General features: G+C 46.3%; 1 protein-coding gene across 1 annotated transcript; it reads right to left on the reverse strand.

The window, feature by feature from the left end:
• Positions 1-2304: 2304 nt before the first annotated feature.
• Positions 2305-16911, reverse strand: MYOC (myocilin). The gene is made up of 3 exons (XM_055582230.1): positions 16003-16911; positions 5795-5920; positions 2305-3714 (listed from the first exon to the last, which is right to left on the reverse strand). Exons 1-3 carry the CDS (start codon positions 16562-16564, stop codon positions 2930-2932), a joined length of 1473 nt encoding a protein of 490 aa, XP_055438205.1. The 5' UTR covers positions 16565-16911; the 3' UTR covers positions 2305-2929.
• Between the last annotated feature and the right edge of the window lie 1736 nt (positions 16912-18647).

Below are 18647 nucleotides of genomic sequence, written 5' to 3' on the forward strand. Positions count from 1 at the left end.
TGAATTTAGAGAGTAGCATTGAAACATAAACACTACCATGTGTAAAATAGCTAGCTAGTGGGAAGCTGCTGTATAACACAGGGAGCGACACCTGGTGCCCTGTGAAACCTGGAGGGGTGGGATGGGGTGGGGAGGGAGAGAGGTTCCTGGATATATGTATACCTATGGCTGATTCACATTGTTGTATGGCAGAAACCAACACAACATTGTAAAGCAATTATTCTCCAATTAAAAATTTAAAAATAATAAGAGTCATAATAGAAGTAGCAGGGGAAGCACCAGGTGAGTTGCAATTTTAAATATGGTGGTTTGAATGTGTGCTAATCACTCAGTCATATCCTACTCTTTGTGATTCCATGCACTGTAGCCCACTAGGCTCCTCTGTCCATGGAATTTTCCAGGCAAGAATACTGGAGTGAGCTTCTATTTCCTTCCCCTGGGGATCTTCCCAACCCAGGGATTGAACCTGGGTCTGCTGCATTGCAGGTAGATTCTTCAAATTCATATCCTCAGCCCAGACTGCTCCTGAAATCCAGATTCATGTATTAATTAATGATTAATAATTAGATTATTAAATTATTAATACATGAATCTGGATTTCAGGAGCAGTCTGGGCTGAGGATATAAATTTAAAGGATTATCATCATAGAGGTGGCATTTAAAACCATGGTGCTGGGTAAGATCACCAGAGGAATGAGTAGATAAACCCTAAAGTAAGCCATGGGGAGGTTGGGACTTCATGATGGTCAATTTCATGTAACTTGACTGGACCAGGGGGTGGCCAAATTAAACCTTTCTGAGTATGTTTGTGAGTGGGTGTTTCTGGATGAGATTAGCATTTGAATTAGTGGATTCACTAAAGTAAATCTCCTTTCCCAGGGAGGGTGAGCATCATACAATCCATTTAGGGCCTGAAAAGGACAAAAAGGTGGAGGAAGGAGGAATTTACCCGTTTTGCTCCCTGCTGGCCTCCCATTGGTCTTCTGCAACTGCTCTGGGACTTATCCCATTAGTTCCCCTAATTTCCAGGTTTTTGAACTCAGACTGAATTATACCACCAACTTTCCTGGGTCTCCAGCTTGCAAGTGGCAGACCGTGGGACTTCTCTACAATTGCATGAGCCAATTCCTCATAATAAATCTCTGTTTTTTACATTTATGAGTGAGTGAGTGAGTGAAGTCGCTTAGTCATGTCCAACTCTTTGTGACCCCATGGACTGTAGCTCACCAGGCTCCTCTGTCCATGGGATTCTCCAGGCAATAACTGGAGTGGGTTGCCATTTCCTTGTCCAGGGGATCTTCCCAACCCAGGGATCAAACCCAGGTCTCCCACATTGCAGGCAGATGCTTTAACCTCTGAGCCACCAGGGAAGACCTGGTGTTACATTTATACTTATACCTGTATATCTCCTATTGGTTCTATGTCTTTGGAGAACCCTGACTAATACAGACTAAAAAGAGGAACTAGCAAAACAAACACAACCCCAGAAGGAACAGTCCACAGTGGAGGAGTATCTAATGCCCTGGAAGCTAAGCTAAGAGCTTCCTTCTCCTTTCTGTTTCTCCTTTCTTCACTCTCGTCTTCCATCCCAAAGCTGGAAGCAGTAGCTCGTGGAAGGAAAGAAACGTGGACAGGGCTGTGTTAGCAGGGTTTGCCTCACCTGTGCGTGTGCTGTGACCACTTACTCACCACCAAAGGTGTCTCCTCACCTTCCCCTTTTTATTCAACACCTGCCAGCTAAAGGTGCTTAGAAGTGAGTGAGTTCATGCACTGACTTCTGGATTTTCTAGTCTTCAAGAGTTTGCTACCAGTGGAGTAGAGTGGTAATACACAGTTGATATGGGTTCAATGGTCTTTCCCACCTATTCATATGTTAAAGTCTTAGCCCCCAGTACCTCATATTGTGATGTCTGTGGAGACAGACCTTTAAAGAGAGAATTAAATTTAGGTAAAGAAGTCACTGAATTCCTTAGGTCTGCTCACCTGAGGCCTTGGCTTTTGAAAGTTATACCCATGACAGCAAATAAAAACCAAAATACAGCTAGGGTGAAAGACGGTAAGTTGGAGAAAAGCTGGAAAGATTGTTTGAGAAGGACCAAAAGCAAAAGGAGATGGGGGTGGGAAGGAATGAACTCCGCAGTTTGCCTGGTGTCATCATGGGCAAGACCTCAAAACCAGGCACAAACCTTTAAGTTACACACACACACACACACACACACTACATAACTTTAGCATCCTGCAATCATCGCTCCCAACCCAAAGGAGTTATCTGATGGTTAGAATCTGTACTCTTCCCTTCTACAAACTATCGCACAAAGTTCAAGGAGAACATTGTGTAAGATTATTTTATTTCATGGGGCAAAGATTCTGTCATACACAACTGGATCCACCTGAAGCATTAGAAGCCAACTATAGTAGACACATCTTATGCATGTTCATGCTGCCACAAGAACCATCCCTTTTCCTTTAGAAGCGCTGCTTGTTATTGTAGCTCATGGTAACCAGGCAACAGGCAAGGGCAGGCGCTGGCTCTGGGTTCCCTGTGGGGCAACCTGTTTTTCCCACCCTCCTCTCCAAACATACATTCTTTAGCTAGTGAGGCCCATTTATCAAAAGTCTTGTGCTTTTCATGAAGAAACCCCCTACACATTATAGCTTTTGCCTCAAATCACCAGAAAACTTACACTATTTTGGCTAAATATCCATTTAAGAGCAGACAGAGGAAAAGAATATCTATGATAACATGGAATCGTCTCAATCCCCTGACGGCTCTTCCTGCCCAGTCGGACCCGGTGACCATGCACATTCTTCTGGGTTAATGCAAGCTTGGAGAGCAGAGGAAAGCTGTGTGGGGCTTGGCTGACTGGCTCTCCCTTCAAGAGCCCTGAACATTATCTCCTTCTGCCTTTTCTGAGAGCTTGGCAGCTTTTCACAGCCGGGAGAGCTTGATGTCATAGGAGACCATGTTGAAGTTGTCCCAGGCAAAGAGCTTCCTCTCCAGGGGGTTGTAGTCGATCATGCTGCTGTACTTGTAGCGGTTCTTGAACGGGACGGTCAGGGCCTTGCTGCTCCCCGTGCCCGTGTCATAGGCGAAGTTGACAGTGGCGTCGGGCGAGGAGTAGCTGCTGACCGTGTACAAGGTGCCACAGATGATGAAGGCGTTGGCGACGGACTGCTTACGGATGTTGGTCTCCCAAGTCTGTTCGAGCTCCAGTGTCTTGGGGTTCAGCTTGGAGAGGACGATGGCGCCTTTGGCCGCCTCGGTGCTGTAGATGACCCAGAGGCCTATCTCGTCCACGGCCAGGTCGATGTCGGTGTAGCCGCCCCAGGAATAGGGGAACTGCCCGTGGTAGCCGGCTCCGGGGATCTCCTTCTCCGCCTTCACCGTCTCGGTGCGCAGGTCATACCGGAGCACTGTCCTGGACTCGGCCGCCTGGAAGTAGAGGCTGCCCCGGTAGACCACGGCGCCTGTGCTCTCCAGAGGCCTGGGCAGCACGTACACCTTGGACGGGTAGCCCTGCGTGAACTGCCTAATGAGGTCGTACTCAAACACCTGGCGGATGTCCGTGCCCACGGTGTCGATTCTCCAGGTGGTCTCCCTGGTATAGGGGAAGGCGGCCTGGGGGTCTCTCATCCACACGCCGTACTTGCCGGTGATTGTTTCAGCTGTTCTCAGAGTGATGGGTTCTCCTACCCAAACAAGTTCTCCACATCCTGGTGAACGAAAACAAAACAAAAACTGTATTCACCATCGTTCCAGGATGTGGAGCATGGCAGAGCTCGCAGAAGTGAGAACCCCAGAGGCAAACGGTCCAGGTTTAAACCTAAGCTTTTTTTTTTTTCCTCTGTGTTTGTGTGTGTGTCAGTGGTTCAGTCGTGTACAACTCTGTGGCCCCATGGACTGTAGACCGCCAGGCTCCTCTGTCCAAGGGATTCTCGAGGCAAGCATACTGGAGTGGGTTGCCATTTCCTTCTCCAGGGGATCTTCCTGGGGATCTCCAGGGATCAAACCCACATCTCCTGCATTGCAGGCAGATTCTTTACTGTCTGAGCCACCAGGGAAGCCCCCTCAATTTTCAGATATTATAAAAATTCAGTTGTTGAGGAAACTAAGGCACATGACCCCCCTACCCCAGGCCTCTATTTGCCAGTCCAGAGAAGCACAAACGGGTGGTTTCAGATTATGAAAAATCATTTTCCACAATACTCCAAACTGTCCTCAAAAGTTCTCCTCAAACTTTATCCTGGCTAGTGAATGACATTAAAAGCTAACACTAGTAAAGTCTTAGTAAAGTGTTAGTCGCTCAGTCTTGTCTGACTCTCTGCAACCCCATGGGCTGTAGCCTACCAGGCTCCTCTGTCCATGGAATTCTTCAGGCAAGAATACTGGAGTGGGTTGCCATTCCCTCCTTCAGGGGGATCTTCCTGACCCAGGGATCAAACCCAGGTCTCCTGCACTGCAGGCAGATTCTTTACCATCTGAGCTACTAGGGAAGCCCCAACCCAAGTAAATAAAATGCCAAAAAACAAAGCAACCAAAAAAAAACCCTGGACTTTGCCACCTGCCACTTGTGTGACTTTCAGTAAGTTACTTTACTCTCTAAGATTCAGTATTCTTATTTGTAAAGGGAGATAAGAGTAGTTTTGGGTAGTAGGGTTGTAAGTTTTACATATAATTATACGTGTTAAGTGCTTGGTATGGAGTAGATGCCCAGGAAATATTATTTGATCACCATGTAATATGAATCCAAGTACATCTGACCTTTGAACAACACAGGTTTGAATTATATGAGTCCACTTATACATGGATTGTTTTGAATAAATACTTCAACTTGGTATTGGTTGTAAAGATAAAGGCTGCACAGAGCTCTTCACACTACATTTGTATATTTTTCTAAACCTGGGCAGGTTCTCATGGTGTTCATTATATTACTGTTTATGATTTTTATGTCTGGTTTATTTCATTATTTTAAACAGTGAGATTAAAATCAAGTCATTACAATAAACTCAATAAAACAAAGTTTTTCAAGCCCTTCCCCAATGGACCACATACTTCAGCCTTTATTTTAATACAATAAAATCTGAATATGATTTTTAAAATGAAGAGATGGTTGAGAACTATTTGAATCACATCTCTGTATTATAATGGATATCTCAATCTCCTTAGAGAAAGTGGAAGCTCTGTGTTGCCCATATCTCAAAGAATCTTATTTTGAATATTTTAAAACTCCCCATCCTCCTACATGCCTTTCTGTGCTAGCAATAACTGTCAATATTATGGATAGTCCCTGTTTCTAAAAGACACGGTCTTCATCATCTTAAAGTCAGGCTTTCAGGGAACACCTTGGAGAGGGGCAATGCTACCTTTCCTTAATACCCAAAATTAAAGAAAGATACCTTTAGTTAACAATATGCTGGGATGGTACATGGTGTCTGTCTGGCCCCAAGATAAAGATATTAAGGATCTACTTGAAAAATGTCATTTTTCAGATGCAATCCATTCTATATGACAACCAAGTGGGAAAAATGGATACATCTCTCATCTTCCCCTGGGGCAGTGCAGTCTCCATGGTAAGTGTAAGTGACAAAATACAGAGCTTTGCCAGGAAAGACCAACTCCCTGCCAGTGTACTCTGGAAAGGGAGCAGAAAAGGGATTCTGTTCTTTTTCTCCTTTCCTGCCTCTGCTCCCAGGGAGGTTACTTGTCCACCTGCCTCCCGCATAGGGAACTGACCAACTCTGAGCACAGAACTAGACCATGTGGGTACAGAAGAGGAGAAACTTCACTCCATACCAGTGCCTCCTTCTTCATTCCTGGGATGACCGGATGGGCTCTCCTTCAAGATTTGGGAAGCAGGAACCTCTGTTAACTCTGACTTCAGTTCCTGGAAGTCCACGTTCTCCGAATTCCATTTAGCAACTATATTAAAAGAAAGAGGCAAGATTGTACCATGAGGAAGAAGGTCTAAGGCTAGACTATATTGAGGATGGGATTTAAATAGGGTTTCAAAGATATGAGCATGTTTGAGATTTGTTCTAAGATAGTAAGTGGGGTTGTGGAAGGGGAAGGACAATGAAACAAGGCTGGGCTGTGCTGACAGCTGTCACGGCCAGGTGATGGGTATGTTAGGGTTTGTGTTATTCTCTCTACTTTTGTGAATGTTTGAAAAATTACATAATAAAAAACTTGTGCATGTGTACTCAGTCACTAAGTCATGTCCGACTTCTTGTGACCCCATGGACTGTAGCCCGCCAGGTTCTTCTGTCCATGGGATTTTCCAGAGAGGAATACTGCAGTGGGTTGCCATTTCCTTCTCCAGGGAATCTTCCTGACTCAGGATTGAACCCTCATTCCCTGTACCTCCTGGGAAGCCCATAATAAAAAGCTCAAAAATAATAAATTGGATAGCAACATGCCTAGCACAGAGTATAGTATTCAAAATAAAGTAAGCTTGTACACAGTTAAAATGGTTCCCACTAGAAGGTCTGATTTATGAGTAGGTGAGGTCTGATGCTGGGATATTGGGAAGATCCTTAGCATCAACTGGGATGCCTGAAATTCAACAATGAACAAATTCCCTGCAAGACTTGTTTTTTTTTCCCCTTGTCACAATACCAATGTGTCTGTAAGAAGTAACATGTTAAGCTTTACATGCTCAGCTGCAATATTCTGTCAGATCCCTTTCCAAAGCTAGTTGTGGACAAGGAAGGATTCCTATAGGAATTTGGTGGAGGGTTTGAACCATGGAGAAGGGGAGAGGTGTGGATGACATTGGTTAGATATTAAGTTACTGCTATTATTACTTTGATTAGCATTATGGCATATAGCAGCCCTTGAATATAACAGGAGCAGCTGTTTTAAAATGTAAGATGGATTGTCATTCAGGTATGGTGAGGCCAACAGGCTTTCCGGGTGGCTCGGTGGTAAAGAATCCACCTGCAATGCAGAGAAGAGAGTTCGATCCTTGGGTTGGGAAGATTCCCTGGAGGAGGAAATGGCAACTCACTCCAGTATTCTTGCCTGGGAAATCCCATGGACAGAGGAGCCTGGCGGATTACAGTCCATGGGGTCAGTTACAGTCCATGACTCAGACTAAACAATAGCAATGGTGAGGCCAACAGATCAAGAGACATTGCCATTGAAAAGATAGTTGTTATACTCACTGATCTCTAGAGGAGGGGGTGCACCACTCCAAAGGGGTACCACAAAGGTGGTACCCCTTCGGAGTACCACAGGTCACCAAAGGGTGACCTCCCAGGGTAGCACCAGGATTGGTCAGGAGGGAGGGGGAACATGGGCGAGCACTTACTGCGATTTCCAGGGGAAGGAATGAGTGAGGCAGGATGAGCAGGTTTAGGATTGGTTACTTTGGATAATTTCTGAAAGGTTTTGAAGTGTGGGAGCTGTCCATAGGTGTCTCGTACCTGGCCCCCATTGATCAGGGTGGAGTAATAGTGGCCCTGAGTGTGAGTCCGAAGGAAGAGAGAGTAGGTTGTGGGCTCTGGATTGGTTGGTTTGAATATGAAAAATGTGCTTACAGTTGAGTCATTTACTATCTTTAGCAATACTACCCTGTGAGGGGCAGTCCCTTCTGTAGCGGCAAGGCCAAGATGTCAAAGTATTGGAATAAAAAAGATATGCTTAAATCATCAGCCTGTTCTCTTGCTGACCATCTCAGGCAGTCTGACCTGGCTCCCAGCCCAGCGTTCCCAGGTGTGCAGGACGGTAGAGGAGGGTGGTCAGTGCAATGCCTGAGACCACAGCCCAGAAAGTCAGGAAGACATTCTCTGTCTTTCATCACTTGTTAGCTTAACCCTTCTAAATTGACCTCTCAGGCAATGGAAATCAACCCTCCTGGATGTGCCCACATTTCAGTAATCTTAAGCCACACATTCTTTCACATTTTCTCATGTCTGAAATCAAGGCTCCCTCTCACGGTTGCTGGTATTTAGCTTCAGTGAAGCACTTTCCTGGTGGCTCCGATGGTAAAGAATCTGCCCGCAATGCAGGCGACCCAAGTTCGATACCTGGGTTGGAAAGATCCTCTGGAAAAGGAAATGAAAACCTACTCCAGTGTTCTTGCCTGGAGAATCCCATGGACAGAGGAGTTTGGTGGGCTATAGTCCATGGAGTTTAGCTTCAGTGAACTACAATACTAGAAATGTTTCTCCCTGGAAGGAGGCAGGGAAAGCACCCAGCTAAGAAGCCCTGAGGCTTGGGCTGGTCCAGGGTGCTGGTGGTGGTATTTTTGTGTGGCCCAGCAGCACAGCGAGCCCTGACCCATCCTGATCCCCGATCCCTGATCCCAACACAGTCTCCACCCTGCCTTTAGTGCAGCTGTTCAGCTGGCCTCCTGGAGAGTGTGACTGCCCTGGGGGTGGGGGTTGGGGGGCACCATCCTCACACCCGGGGATGTTCCTAGACTGGGCTGCCTGAGGGGTTAAAAGCTCTAAATCAAAATGTGTAACCAACTGAGGTCATCCTGGTTATGCACCCAAACTCCAGGGGTAACTGGGAGTACCCTTAGGGGTGTGAAGGTCTTCATTGTCTGCAGCCTTGGCAAGCTGTTGATCCATCGCGTCAGCCAGCCCCTCTGGAGCACCTGTGAGGTGCAAGGCTGCTGGTGCTGCTAAGTCGCTTCAAGTGTGTCCGACTCTGTGAGACCCCATAGACAGCAGCCCACTAGGCTCCGCTGTCCCTGGGATTCTCCAGGTAAAAATACTGGAGTGGGTTGCCATTTCCTTCTCCAGACGTGCAAGGCTAGATATAGAGAAAAGGGGTACAGTTGGTTCCCTGGTTCCCTTCAGAATTCCCAGAGGAATTCAGTCTGGCAAGTCCTCTTGGCCGAAAAGTAACATGGGTTCATTTGGGGATTCAGAAACATTCAATCCAAATGGTTCCTGGGGAGTCTTGGGACATTAATTCGGTTCCCTGAATTGCCTTCCTGTCTGCAAAGCTGTGCAGGCGAGATTTCAGGTGAGCAAGAAATATCATCGCAGTGGCATCTGTGCAAAGCTAGAGAGTTCGCTTGCTCCTCTCTAGCTCCCTGCTTGTCCGCTCCATGACCCACAGTTGTCGTCCATCGAGGGTCACTGTGACCCGCCCTCCCCTGCACCCAGCTTCTTCGTCTGTGCATCTGATACAAATTATTTCACTCTCTGAATGTAACTAGGATGGTCATATAATTCAGTGAGAAATTTTACTGAAAAAAAAAGATGTATAGTGAGAAAAGTAGAGGCATATACCTGCCAGTCGGTGAGAAGAAAGTTAAGAAAAGTGGGGGGCTTTCCTGGTGGTCCAGTGGTTAAGACTCTGTGCTTTCAACGCAGGGGGACTCAGGTTCAATCCCTGGTTGAGGAACTAAGATTCTGCAAGCTGTGTAGTTCAGCCAAAAAAGAGAGAGAGAGAAATAAAAAAGAAAAACCTCATCTTTAGCCACAGGGAATAAAGAAATGTGAAGGGGGAGGAACCCAAAGTTACAGGCATTTCCCCAGGTAACTTCCTTGAAGACAGCTAAAGTACTGGCATTGAAATACTGAAAAACAGTTTATTTGTGAAAAGAGATGATTAAGAGGTATTTATGGCTCCTTCCACATTTCAAAGCAGTTTTATATACATTATTTATGTGATCTGTTGCCTTCACAAGTTTTAGAGAAATAGAATAAGGCTTTAGAACTGCAGTCTGTACCTAATGTAACTACGGCCACTTACTCAGTGCCTCCTATGAGCCAGGTACCATGCTAGGCTCTTCTATTCCACATAGCAGTCCTAAAAGGGAACCTTATGATCCTCACTTTGCAGAAGAGGAAACAGGCTCAGAGAGGTTAAGTTACTTGCCCAAGATCACACAGCTGGTAAGTGGTGGGACTGGGACTTGAACCCATATCTATCATGGTCATGGCAGCTGTGAACCTTTCCACGCTATGGTGAGGTTGAGTGTCAGTTACAAATGTGTTGCCTGTCAGTGCTGAATGCATAGATGACGCACCCTTTCATGGATGCTCTATAAAACACAAGGCATTTCTCTTCTAAAGTGAGCACAATGCTAAGCTTTCTCAGTAGAGGGTGCTGCAGGGACACTGCAGGGGAAGTGGGTGGGTCTCCTGCAGGGGCTGGGCTGGTGGGCACCAGTGTGAGGACACCTGGTGGAGCCCTGCCCAGGCACGAGTCCAGGACCTGGTTCCTCTGTGATCTTGCCACCTCAGATTGGCCATAACCCTCCCACAGCCCTCGCTACATGGACCCCGAGTCCCTGCACAGGGACCCCCTTACTCTATGGACCTCTGCAAGCCCCCACGCTGGTTCTGCAGGTGCCTGCAGCCTGGTTCAGACTCAAGAGGTGGCCATTCCAGCTCCAGCTCAGGCTAACCGGCCAGACTCTCTGCTGTCTCATGGGTTGAAACCGCCTTCCTCCATGAAGCCGGGACCATTCCAAGTCTGTGCTCCCTCTGGTTCCCCTCACTCAGACCTAGGGTGCCATGCAGAGTTTACTTTATCTCATAGTTGCTCCTCCTTCATCAGTTATTCTTCATGTGAAGCATTCCTGACTTAGTCTGCTTTGTGGTTTCTGACTCCAGTATGAACCCAGACTGCTACCAGAAGCTCTACAAGAGCTTGGAAGATGCTGCTTAGCTCTTTGGGGGGGGTGACCCACTCCTGGAGCTGACTCAGATTCCAGTGGGTGACTCATACATGCACAGCTCCCAGGCGGTGCACCCAAAGAGCTATCTTGCCATCAACTCTTGTCCCCCTACCCGTGCCTGACTGGTTCCCAGTTCCTTTCCTGGTCCCACCAAGGCCCTCAGGGCTCTGACCAGGGGCCTTTCTCCCTGCCTTCCCCCGCATCCAGCCCCTTTAATCACTTTTTGCAGGAACCACGCCTCATGGCTTTCTTTGGAGTAAACAAGAATCACAATAAAACATAATGTCAGGGAATCGCTTCCAGAATGACTGCAAGGCCAGTTCTCACTTGGCAGGTGGGATGGCTGGCTTGCAAGCCTGCTGGCTGCTGCGTGGCTGTGTCAGCCAGCAGCACCTGGCAATGGTCCTATTCCCAGAGCAGAGCGGGCACGAGAACTGAAGACTGTGGGAGAGGATACAGAGCCCAAAAGGCAGGGGAGCTGTTGTGTGAAGGGGCCTGGCAAGGCCAGAAGTCATACTTTCCTAATTCAATCCAGCCATATACCAGCTGTGTGACTTTGGACAAGTTCCTCAAACTCTCTGACCCTCAGAAGTCTTAGCTCAAACTGAAAATGAAATGGTCTTCAATAAAAAATGTAACAGAAAGCTAAAGTTTCTCTGGAATGTTTTAGAATCACTCAAATTTCATTCTGAATGTGTGTGGGGGGAAACAAAAAGAGGTTATGAAAAGATTAAGAACTATATTGTATCGGACAGCTAAAAAGTTTTAGGGAATTGTTTCTGTGAAAATCCAGTCTTTCTATGGTTGAAAAGTTCATATCGGTTACAAAATTTTGGAAATATTTTCTTCATGCTCTGTCCTGACTCTCTCACTGCTGCTTGATAGACACATGCTAGAGAGCTTAACCTGGGCTGATTAACTTGCTTGCATACCATGCACACACACACACACAGAGGCAATATATATATAAGGTACATAAGGTTGCATAACATATATGCTGCTGCTGCTGCTAAGTCGCTTCAGTCATGTCCGACTCTGTGCGATCCCATAGACAGCAGCCTACCAGGCTCCCCCGTCCCTGGGATTCTCCAGGCAAGAACGCTGGAGTGGGTTGCCATTTCCTTCTCCAATGCATGAAAGTGAAAAGTGAAAGTGAAGTCGCTGAGTCTTGTCTGACTCTTAGCGACCCCGTGGACTGCGGCCCACCGGAGGCTCCTGGGGTGCCATTGCCTTCTCCATAACATATATGTCTATAAGCAAATGACATTATAATGATTAGTGTAGCTATTTTCTATCTGCCTAAAAAGTTAGGTCAGTATTATATACATGAAGAAGATGAAGAAAAAGAAGGGTGCTCACGAAATCACAGGTTGTCATGAATACTCCAGGAAACTGAAGATTTGCTAGCAGACTACTATCCTGAGTGCTGCTCCAACACCTATTGTCTCTGGAATCAATGCATGTTACAGAAACGATACATACATGTTGACATTTTGATCTATAAGTGACATTTTTAAACCACGGTGGAACTCAGGCAAAAGAAGCCCTTCGTAGTTAGAGTCCATCCCCTGGCTGGTCACTGTGTGCCAGACACCTCAGTGCGTGCTTTCCACTTTACCTCCAGTTGCTGGTCATTCTCTGCATCCTGCAGTGCAGGAGATCCGGGTTTGATCCCTGGGTCGGGAAGATCCCCTGGAGGAGGGCATGGCACCCCACTCCAGTGTTCTTGCCTGGAGAATCCCATGGACAGAGGAGCCTGGCGGGCTCTGCAAGAACCAGCTTGGTGCCCCCATCTGTGGATCAGGGAAATGCGATACATCCCATGGGATGATCCTTGGCCAACAGAGCACAGGATCCAGGGAGGAGTGCTCCCTTCCTCTGCTGCATTCCACTCCTCAGAAGTCTTGTGGGGTCGAGCCTTTGCTGCCCACCATGGGGACCCGCTGGAGAATGCCCCTCACCGCCACCCCTTGTTGGTTCTCTTTCCTTCCCTGTCACATTCCCCCCATCCCCGATTCTCCTCCCTGGGATGTGGTCATACAAATGCTGCCACAAGCCCACATGCTGGATTCTGTTCTCTGAGACAACCAGTCCAAAGCAGAGGAGAAATAAAGGGGGAAGTGGGGCTTCTCTTGTGACTCTACAAGCAACTCTAATTTTTCTCTGGTAATCTGTGTTTTCTACTTAGGGGTTATTTAAAAGATTTCCACACATTTCTTTTTTAACTTTTGGGCTGGGCTGTGAGGCATGTGGGATCTAATTTCCCGACCAGGGATTGAACCCATGCCCCCTGAAGTAGGAAGCAGAGAGTCTCAACTACTGGACCACTTGGGAAGTCCCTCCAGACATCTCACTACAAAACTATTACTACAACATTTTATATGTGTATTTTATTTCAACTCACACACACACACACACACACACACATGCAAAAGCAAGTGTCTTTCATAATTCTATAGAGACTTTTTTCCCTATGGCGATGGCACCCCATTCTAGTACTCTTGCCTGGAAAGTCCCATGGACGGAGGAGCCTGATGGGCTGCAGTCCATGGGGTGGATAAGAGTCAGACATGACTGAGCGACTTCACTTTCACTTTTCACTTTCACGCATTGGAGAAGGAAATGGCAACCCACTCCAGTGTTCTTGCCTGGAGAATCCCAGGGATGGGGGAGCCTTGTGGGCTGCCGTCTATGGGGTCTCACAGAGTCGGACACGACTGAAGCAACTTAGCAGCAGCAGCAGCAGCAACAATTACCCAGTAAAGTGGTGGTGACAATTTGAATTACAGGTGGAGTAAGAAAATGTCCCCCTTCTTAGTCCTTTCCTCTGCTCACCCAGTAAGCTATCACCCCCCAGCCTCCATTCCCCAGGTATTGCCTCCCCTGCATATGTACACCCACACCTGAGGCCCAGCTCCCAAGCCCTTTACTCTCAGAAGTACATCTTTTGTTCCAAGCATGCCTTTCCTCATCACTTCAATGTAACCCTTTTGTCTTTCATGTTTAGATTCTACAAACTAGAGGTCCCATCAGGGTCCTAGGAGCCACTGAACCTCTAGGTAGAGCTGAATTCTAGTCCCAGCTCTGCCACCAGTGGGCTGGCAACTGGGGAGCACTGAGTAAACTCTGTGGGCCTCAGTTTCCAGGTCTGCCCAAATGAGCCAGAGATGCCAGATGCTCTCGAGGCCCGCTTTCCAGCTCTACATTCTTGTACTAATGTAATATCCTGCTCAGGAAAATCCCACTGCTAGAAAAAAGCTTCCAAGTCTGGATTTCACTCTAATAGGCTGTTGTCTTTATTTCAAAAGTAGAGCGGCTGGAAAGGACAAAAAGAAATATAAAATCAGAGAACACATAGAATAAATTTCCAAAGATTTGTTAAATGACCAAAGACAATAAAAAAAAACTTGCCTCTATTTTCATAAACACACACTGCTTTTGTTCATTCAGTAAACAGTCTGAAATACATAATGCCTCATTAACACTTGTATTAATAATGACTCTTTCATTAGTGCTCAAAGACTTAAATTCAACAAATCTTAGCTCTATCACTGATCAGCTCTTCCACCTGGGGTCCTTTGGCATCTTACTTTTCTGCACTGTAAAATTTAGGGGACTTCCTTGATGGTCCAGTGGCTAAGACTCCATGCTCCCAGTGCAAGGTGTCTGGGTTTGATCCCTGGTCAGGGAACTAGATCCCATATGCCACAACTAAAGATCCTGTGCACTGCAAACAAGACCCAAAGCAGCCAAATAAATATACATTTTTAAAAAGAAAATTTAGAACTGAATCTCTTCCAACTCTAGCAATATAAAATTTTTAAAAATCCTTTATACCTTAGAGTGATTTCACTTGAACCCCACAAAAATCATTATTCAACACAGGAATTTTCATTGCCATGTTATAGGTGAGAAACCAAGATGTAGAGACTAGATGACTTGCCTGAGGTCATACCCAGGCATCAGCTCTTGGGTTTTCTGATCTCACACCTGCCTCTCTTTAGAAAAGTTTTCATCTTATTTTGAAGATTTTCAAACCTTTAGAAAAGTTAAAAGAATAGTATTAATACAATAAACCCCCATGTGCTGTTCACTTAGATTTACCAATTGTTCAGACTTTGTCAATTTGTATTCTTTTTCTTTCTCTCTTTATATATTCATAATCTTTGTCAGACTATTTTAAAGTAAACTGTAGACTTTCTGACACCTCACCCCTCAGTACTTGAGTATGTATCTCCCTAGAACAGGGCTATTCTTCATAACCACACTACCATCTCTCATCCAAGAAACTGAACATTAACCCAATAATGTAATCTGACAAGCAGTCTATATTCAAATTTCTTCAAGGATCCCAAACCTGTTCTCTGAAGCTTTGGACCCTGGATGCAGGAGCCACTCCAGGGTCACGCACTGCACTTGGTCACTACATCTCTATGGTCCCCTTTAATCGAAAACAAGGTCCCCCACCTCCCTTTTTTTCTTTCTTTGAAGACTCTAGGGTAGTTGTCCCATAACTGGATTTGCTTGTTTATTTCCTCAGGACTGGAAAACTTATTTAAACAGCCAGTATTTGGGAGTACAATTTCATAAACAGTGACAACGATACTGTCTTCCCAGCTGCTGGGAAGAGTGACCCCGCCCCCAGCCCAGACACTCAGGGACTCACCTTCTGGCACGGGCAGGATGAACAGAACAGCATCTGAGGCAGCAAAAGCCACCTCAAAGTGACTTAAAGGCAGAGGTTCTCAGACTGAATCAAGAGCAGGAAAAGTTCCAGCATCAATCCTGTTAAAATGGCAATACCACCCAAAGCAATCTACAGATTTAAGTCAATCCCTATCAGATTACCCAAAGAGCAGGAAAACCTCCAAAACAATATAGTGAGGGAACACACAAAAGGGTTGCTGCCTCTTTATTTGGCTAAGGAAGGACATAAAAAAACCCTATCACCTCATTTCATAAATCATTTCATAAATAGAGGGCATCTTAACAACAAAAGGCAAGAATCAATAACCTCTGAACAAAAATTCACAAAAGGATAGTTTTCTAAAAGGAGAGTTGGCAACTTTCTACTGATCGTATATATAGGCATCTCATCTGGTCCTTCTATTTCTCATTTTGCTGTGAATGGTGAAAACTGTCATGCGTGAGCACAAGAACCCGGAACCACTAACCTCGACAGGATTTTCAGGAGCTAATGTACTAGGAATATGTGCAAGTGGTTGCTTTGCCTTCCTTCATTTGCCTGCCTCATGCTACGTGTGTGGTCTCCGGGAGAAAGGACAGGGTGGGAAGGATAGGCCTGGGCCACCTATAACAGATCACCATGAATCCTGTCACCTTAACCCCATGTCTTTACCTTCCCTGGAGCCTGATGGCACGTCCTGAGAGCTGCTGTGGGCCTGCGGACACTGGCCCCTCCTCAGGCTTGCTACCTCCTGGCTGCTGCTTTCCAGCCTCCTGGCCAGATCCTTGTTCTCCGCCTGCAGCCGCCTCTTCTCCTCCTCCAGAGCCGACTTGTCACGGACGAGGTTGCTGTAGGCTGACTCCAGCTCCCGGGTCTGGGTTTCCAGCTGTTCTCGCTCTCTCCTCAGGGCTTCTAGCTCCCTCTGCAGCCCCTGCTGGGTCTCCAAGGGCCCAGCGGGCTGGCCTGAGGTCAGGCGCTGGAGGAGGCCCTCCAGGGAGCTGAGGCGGGCCTTGGTGGACTCCAGGGTCGCGCGCTGTTCCCTGCTCTCTCTCTGCAGCTCCTGGATGGCCGACATGGCCTGGCCCTGCTCAGGGCAGCTGGACTCACTGGGGCTGGCCACGCTGAAGGTGTACTGGCATCGGCCACTCTGGTCGTTGGCCTTATGGAACTGGGCTGTCCTGGCCCCCACACCCCCTACCAGGCAGGCCAGCAGTAGCAGCTGGACTGCTGGCATCTTGGGACTGTGGTGGCAGCGACGTGTTCGGAGGCCCTCAGTGCAGAGCCTGGGCGAGGCTCCTCAGACACTCTCCCCTCGCTAAGAGGTGTCCGGATGGGTGGCCTCGCTGGTTCCTGCCCCAGCTCCACAGAGACTCATATATGCCGGGAGCCAGCCCTGCGTGGGGGGAGAACGAGGTGGCCACGTGAGGCTGGGTGGGGCCATGCACAGGCGGGGGGTGGGTGTTTTCACACTGCCAGCAAGATTCTTAAAAAATGACCTTCCAGAAGTCTGTTTTGAATTTCTTTTAAAAAAGAATGCCCCACTTTCCGGAGCCCACACCCCCAACACAGTCCCTGTATCCCCGGCCTGTTTTCTCACACACCCTCACACGTGCCCACCTCATCCAGCAGCACTACTTGTGTGTCCGTTTCAACAAGGATTTACTTCTAGTTCATATTTCCATGTACTCTGCAAACTTTCTCGAGAACCCGCTGTGTGTCAGGCCCTGTCCTAGAAAATGAGGATACAGCCATAGCTAAGACAAGCCCCTCTGTCTCTGTCGCAGTGACAGAGATGAAAGCAGCTGGGCAGGGTACAAGGGCAGAATGCCACCAGGTTTCGGGGAGCAGCCATCGTCTAGAAGCAGTTGGAAGAAGAATTCTTCCCCTGTCCCTCACTATGAAACAAGAGCAGATGCGTCTCTGGAAGGACTTTCTGACTTCAGACTTGCATCTCAGGCACCAAAGTCAATGATCACCTTTAGACTAGTTCTCTTACTATGAGTGTGCACTCATGTGTGTGCAAATGCCATCAGTCTCGCTGATGACATCTGTGGACCCCTTCCCAGGAAGATGTTTTTAAATGTATATAGGATTGTAAAGAAAACATATGATATTGAAATACTACTACTGAAAGATTTTTAAAATTGAAATATTCATGTCCTTTTCATTAACATATTTAAAATAAGATCTGGGGGGCGGTGTCTAATTTCAAAGTAGTTTTGAGTGAAAATGCTATTGTATGCTATCTGCAACAACTGTAATTTGAAATATAAAATGTCTATGATCTCTATTGGTGGTGATAAAGTCACAGATACTGCTGATACAATTTTGGATTTATGGAAGGAAATGTTAAAGTCCAATTTTAGTTTAAAAGTGGTAAAAAAATAAAGATATAATTTTTTTTCCATTTAATTTCACAGGCTTCCTGGACCCTCAGTTAATAATCCTTGCTTTATATTAATAAACCTAAAGAGAAAAATCCCCCCCCCCAATACAACAAAATCCATCAAGTATACAAATCAGAACATGTGTAACAGCCTCATCAGTAACTTTTAAAATAATGTTTGCATTGAAGCCATTGATGTTGTTTGATACTGATAACATCTCCAGTATTAGTGAAATAAATATTTCAGATGTGCCCTGGGGCAGACTCACCTCAAGACTGAAAAAATACAGTTTGCTCTAAAGAGTCTATTCTTATTTGATTGGTTCTAAAGTTAGCCTTGAACTTGAGATTCTTACAAGTTAGGGGTCTGTTTACTGCTGACTAAAGGCTACTATTCTCAGTTCCTGAATCAGATAATAAACATTACCAAAATGATTTTTTAACACCTTATAGTCAGCAAGAATCGATTCAAATCTGTTTGGCTTTACTCTTATGTATGCTTTCTTTCTGTTGGAAGGACTAAGATCATTCTTGGGCTGCCAGCTTCATGGAAGAAAAAGAGTTATGGATAAAGAGAAATGTAAATAATTTTACTGCCTTCAGTCTGCTCAGTATCACTGCTTGTAAATGAAGAACACAGGACTGTTGTTGATGTTCAGTCACTAAGTCGTATCCAACTCTTTGTGACCCCATGGACCGCAGCACACCAGCCTTCCCTGTCTTTCAAACGTAGGACTAGAAATCAGGTTTTCTGAACATCCCTTATATTGATTTCCTTTTTGCAATACAGCTCTGCCTTGGATAATCCAGAAACACACAATCTGTATTTCTCAGGGCTTTACCAGTCGGTTCCCACTGCCCTTTAGTGAATTTTTGTATTTTTTTACCCACACTTCATCTCTCTTTTGCTTTATCTCCCCTAAGCTTCAGG

Source organism: Bubalus kerabau, chromosome 5 (assembly GCF_029407905.1).
Source record: "Bubalus kerabau isolate K-KA32 ecotype Philippines breed swamp buffalo chromosome 5, PCC_UOA_SB_1v2, whole genome shotgun sequence".
NCBI lineage: Eukaryota > Metazoa > Chordata > Mammalia > Artiodactyla > Bovidae > Bubalus > Bubalus kerabau.

Coding starts and splice junctions, on each gene's coding strand:
- MYOC (XM_055582230.1), bottom strand. CDS start 16,564: ATGCCAGCAGTCCAGCTGCTACTGCTGGCCTGCCTGGTAGGGGGTGTG. Junction 5,921..16,002: donor GCCATCAGGCTCCAGGGAAG/GTAAAGACATGG, acceptor CTTTTAATATAG/TTGCTAAATGGAATTCGGAG. Junction 3,715..5,794: donor GAATGAAGAAGGAGGCACTG/GTATGGAGTGAA, acceptor TTCGTTCACCAG/GATGTGGAGAACTTGTTTGG.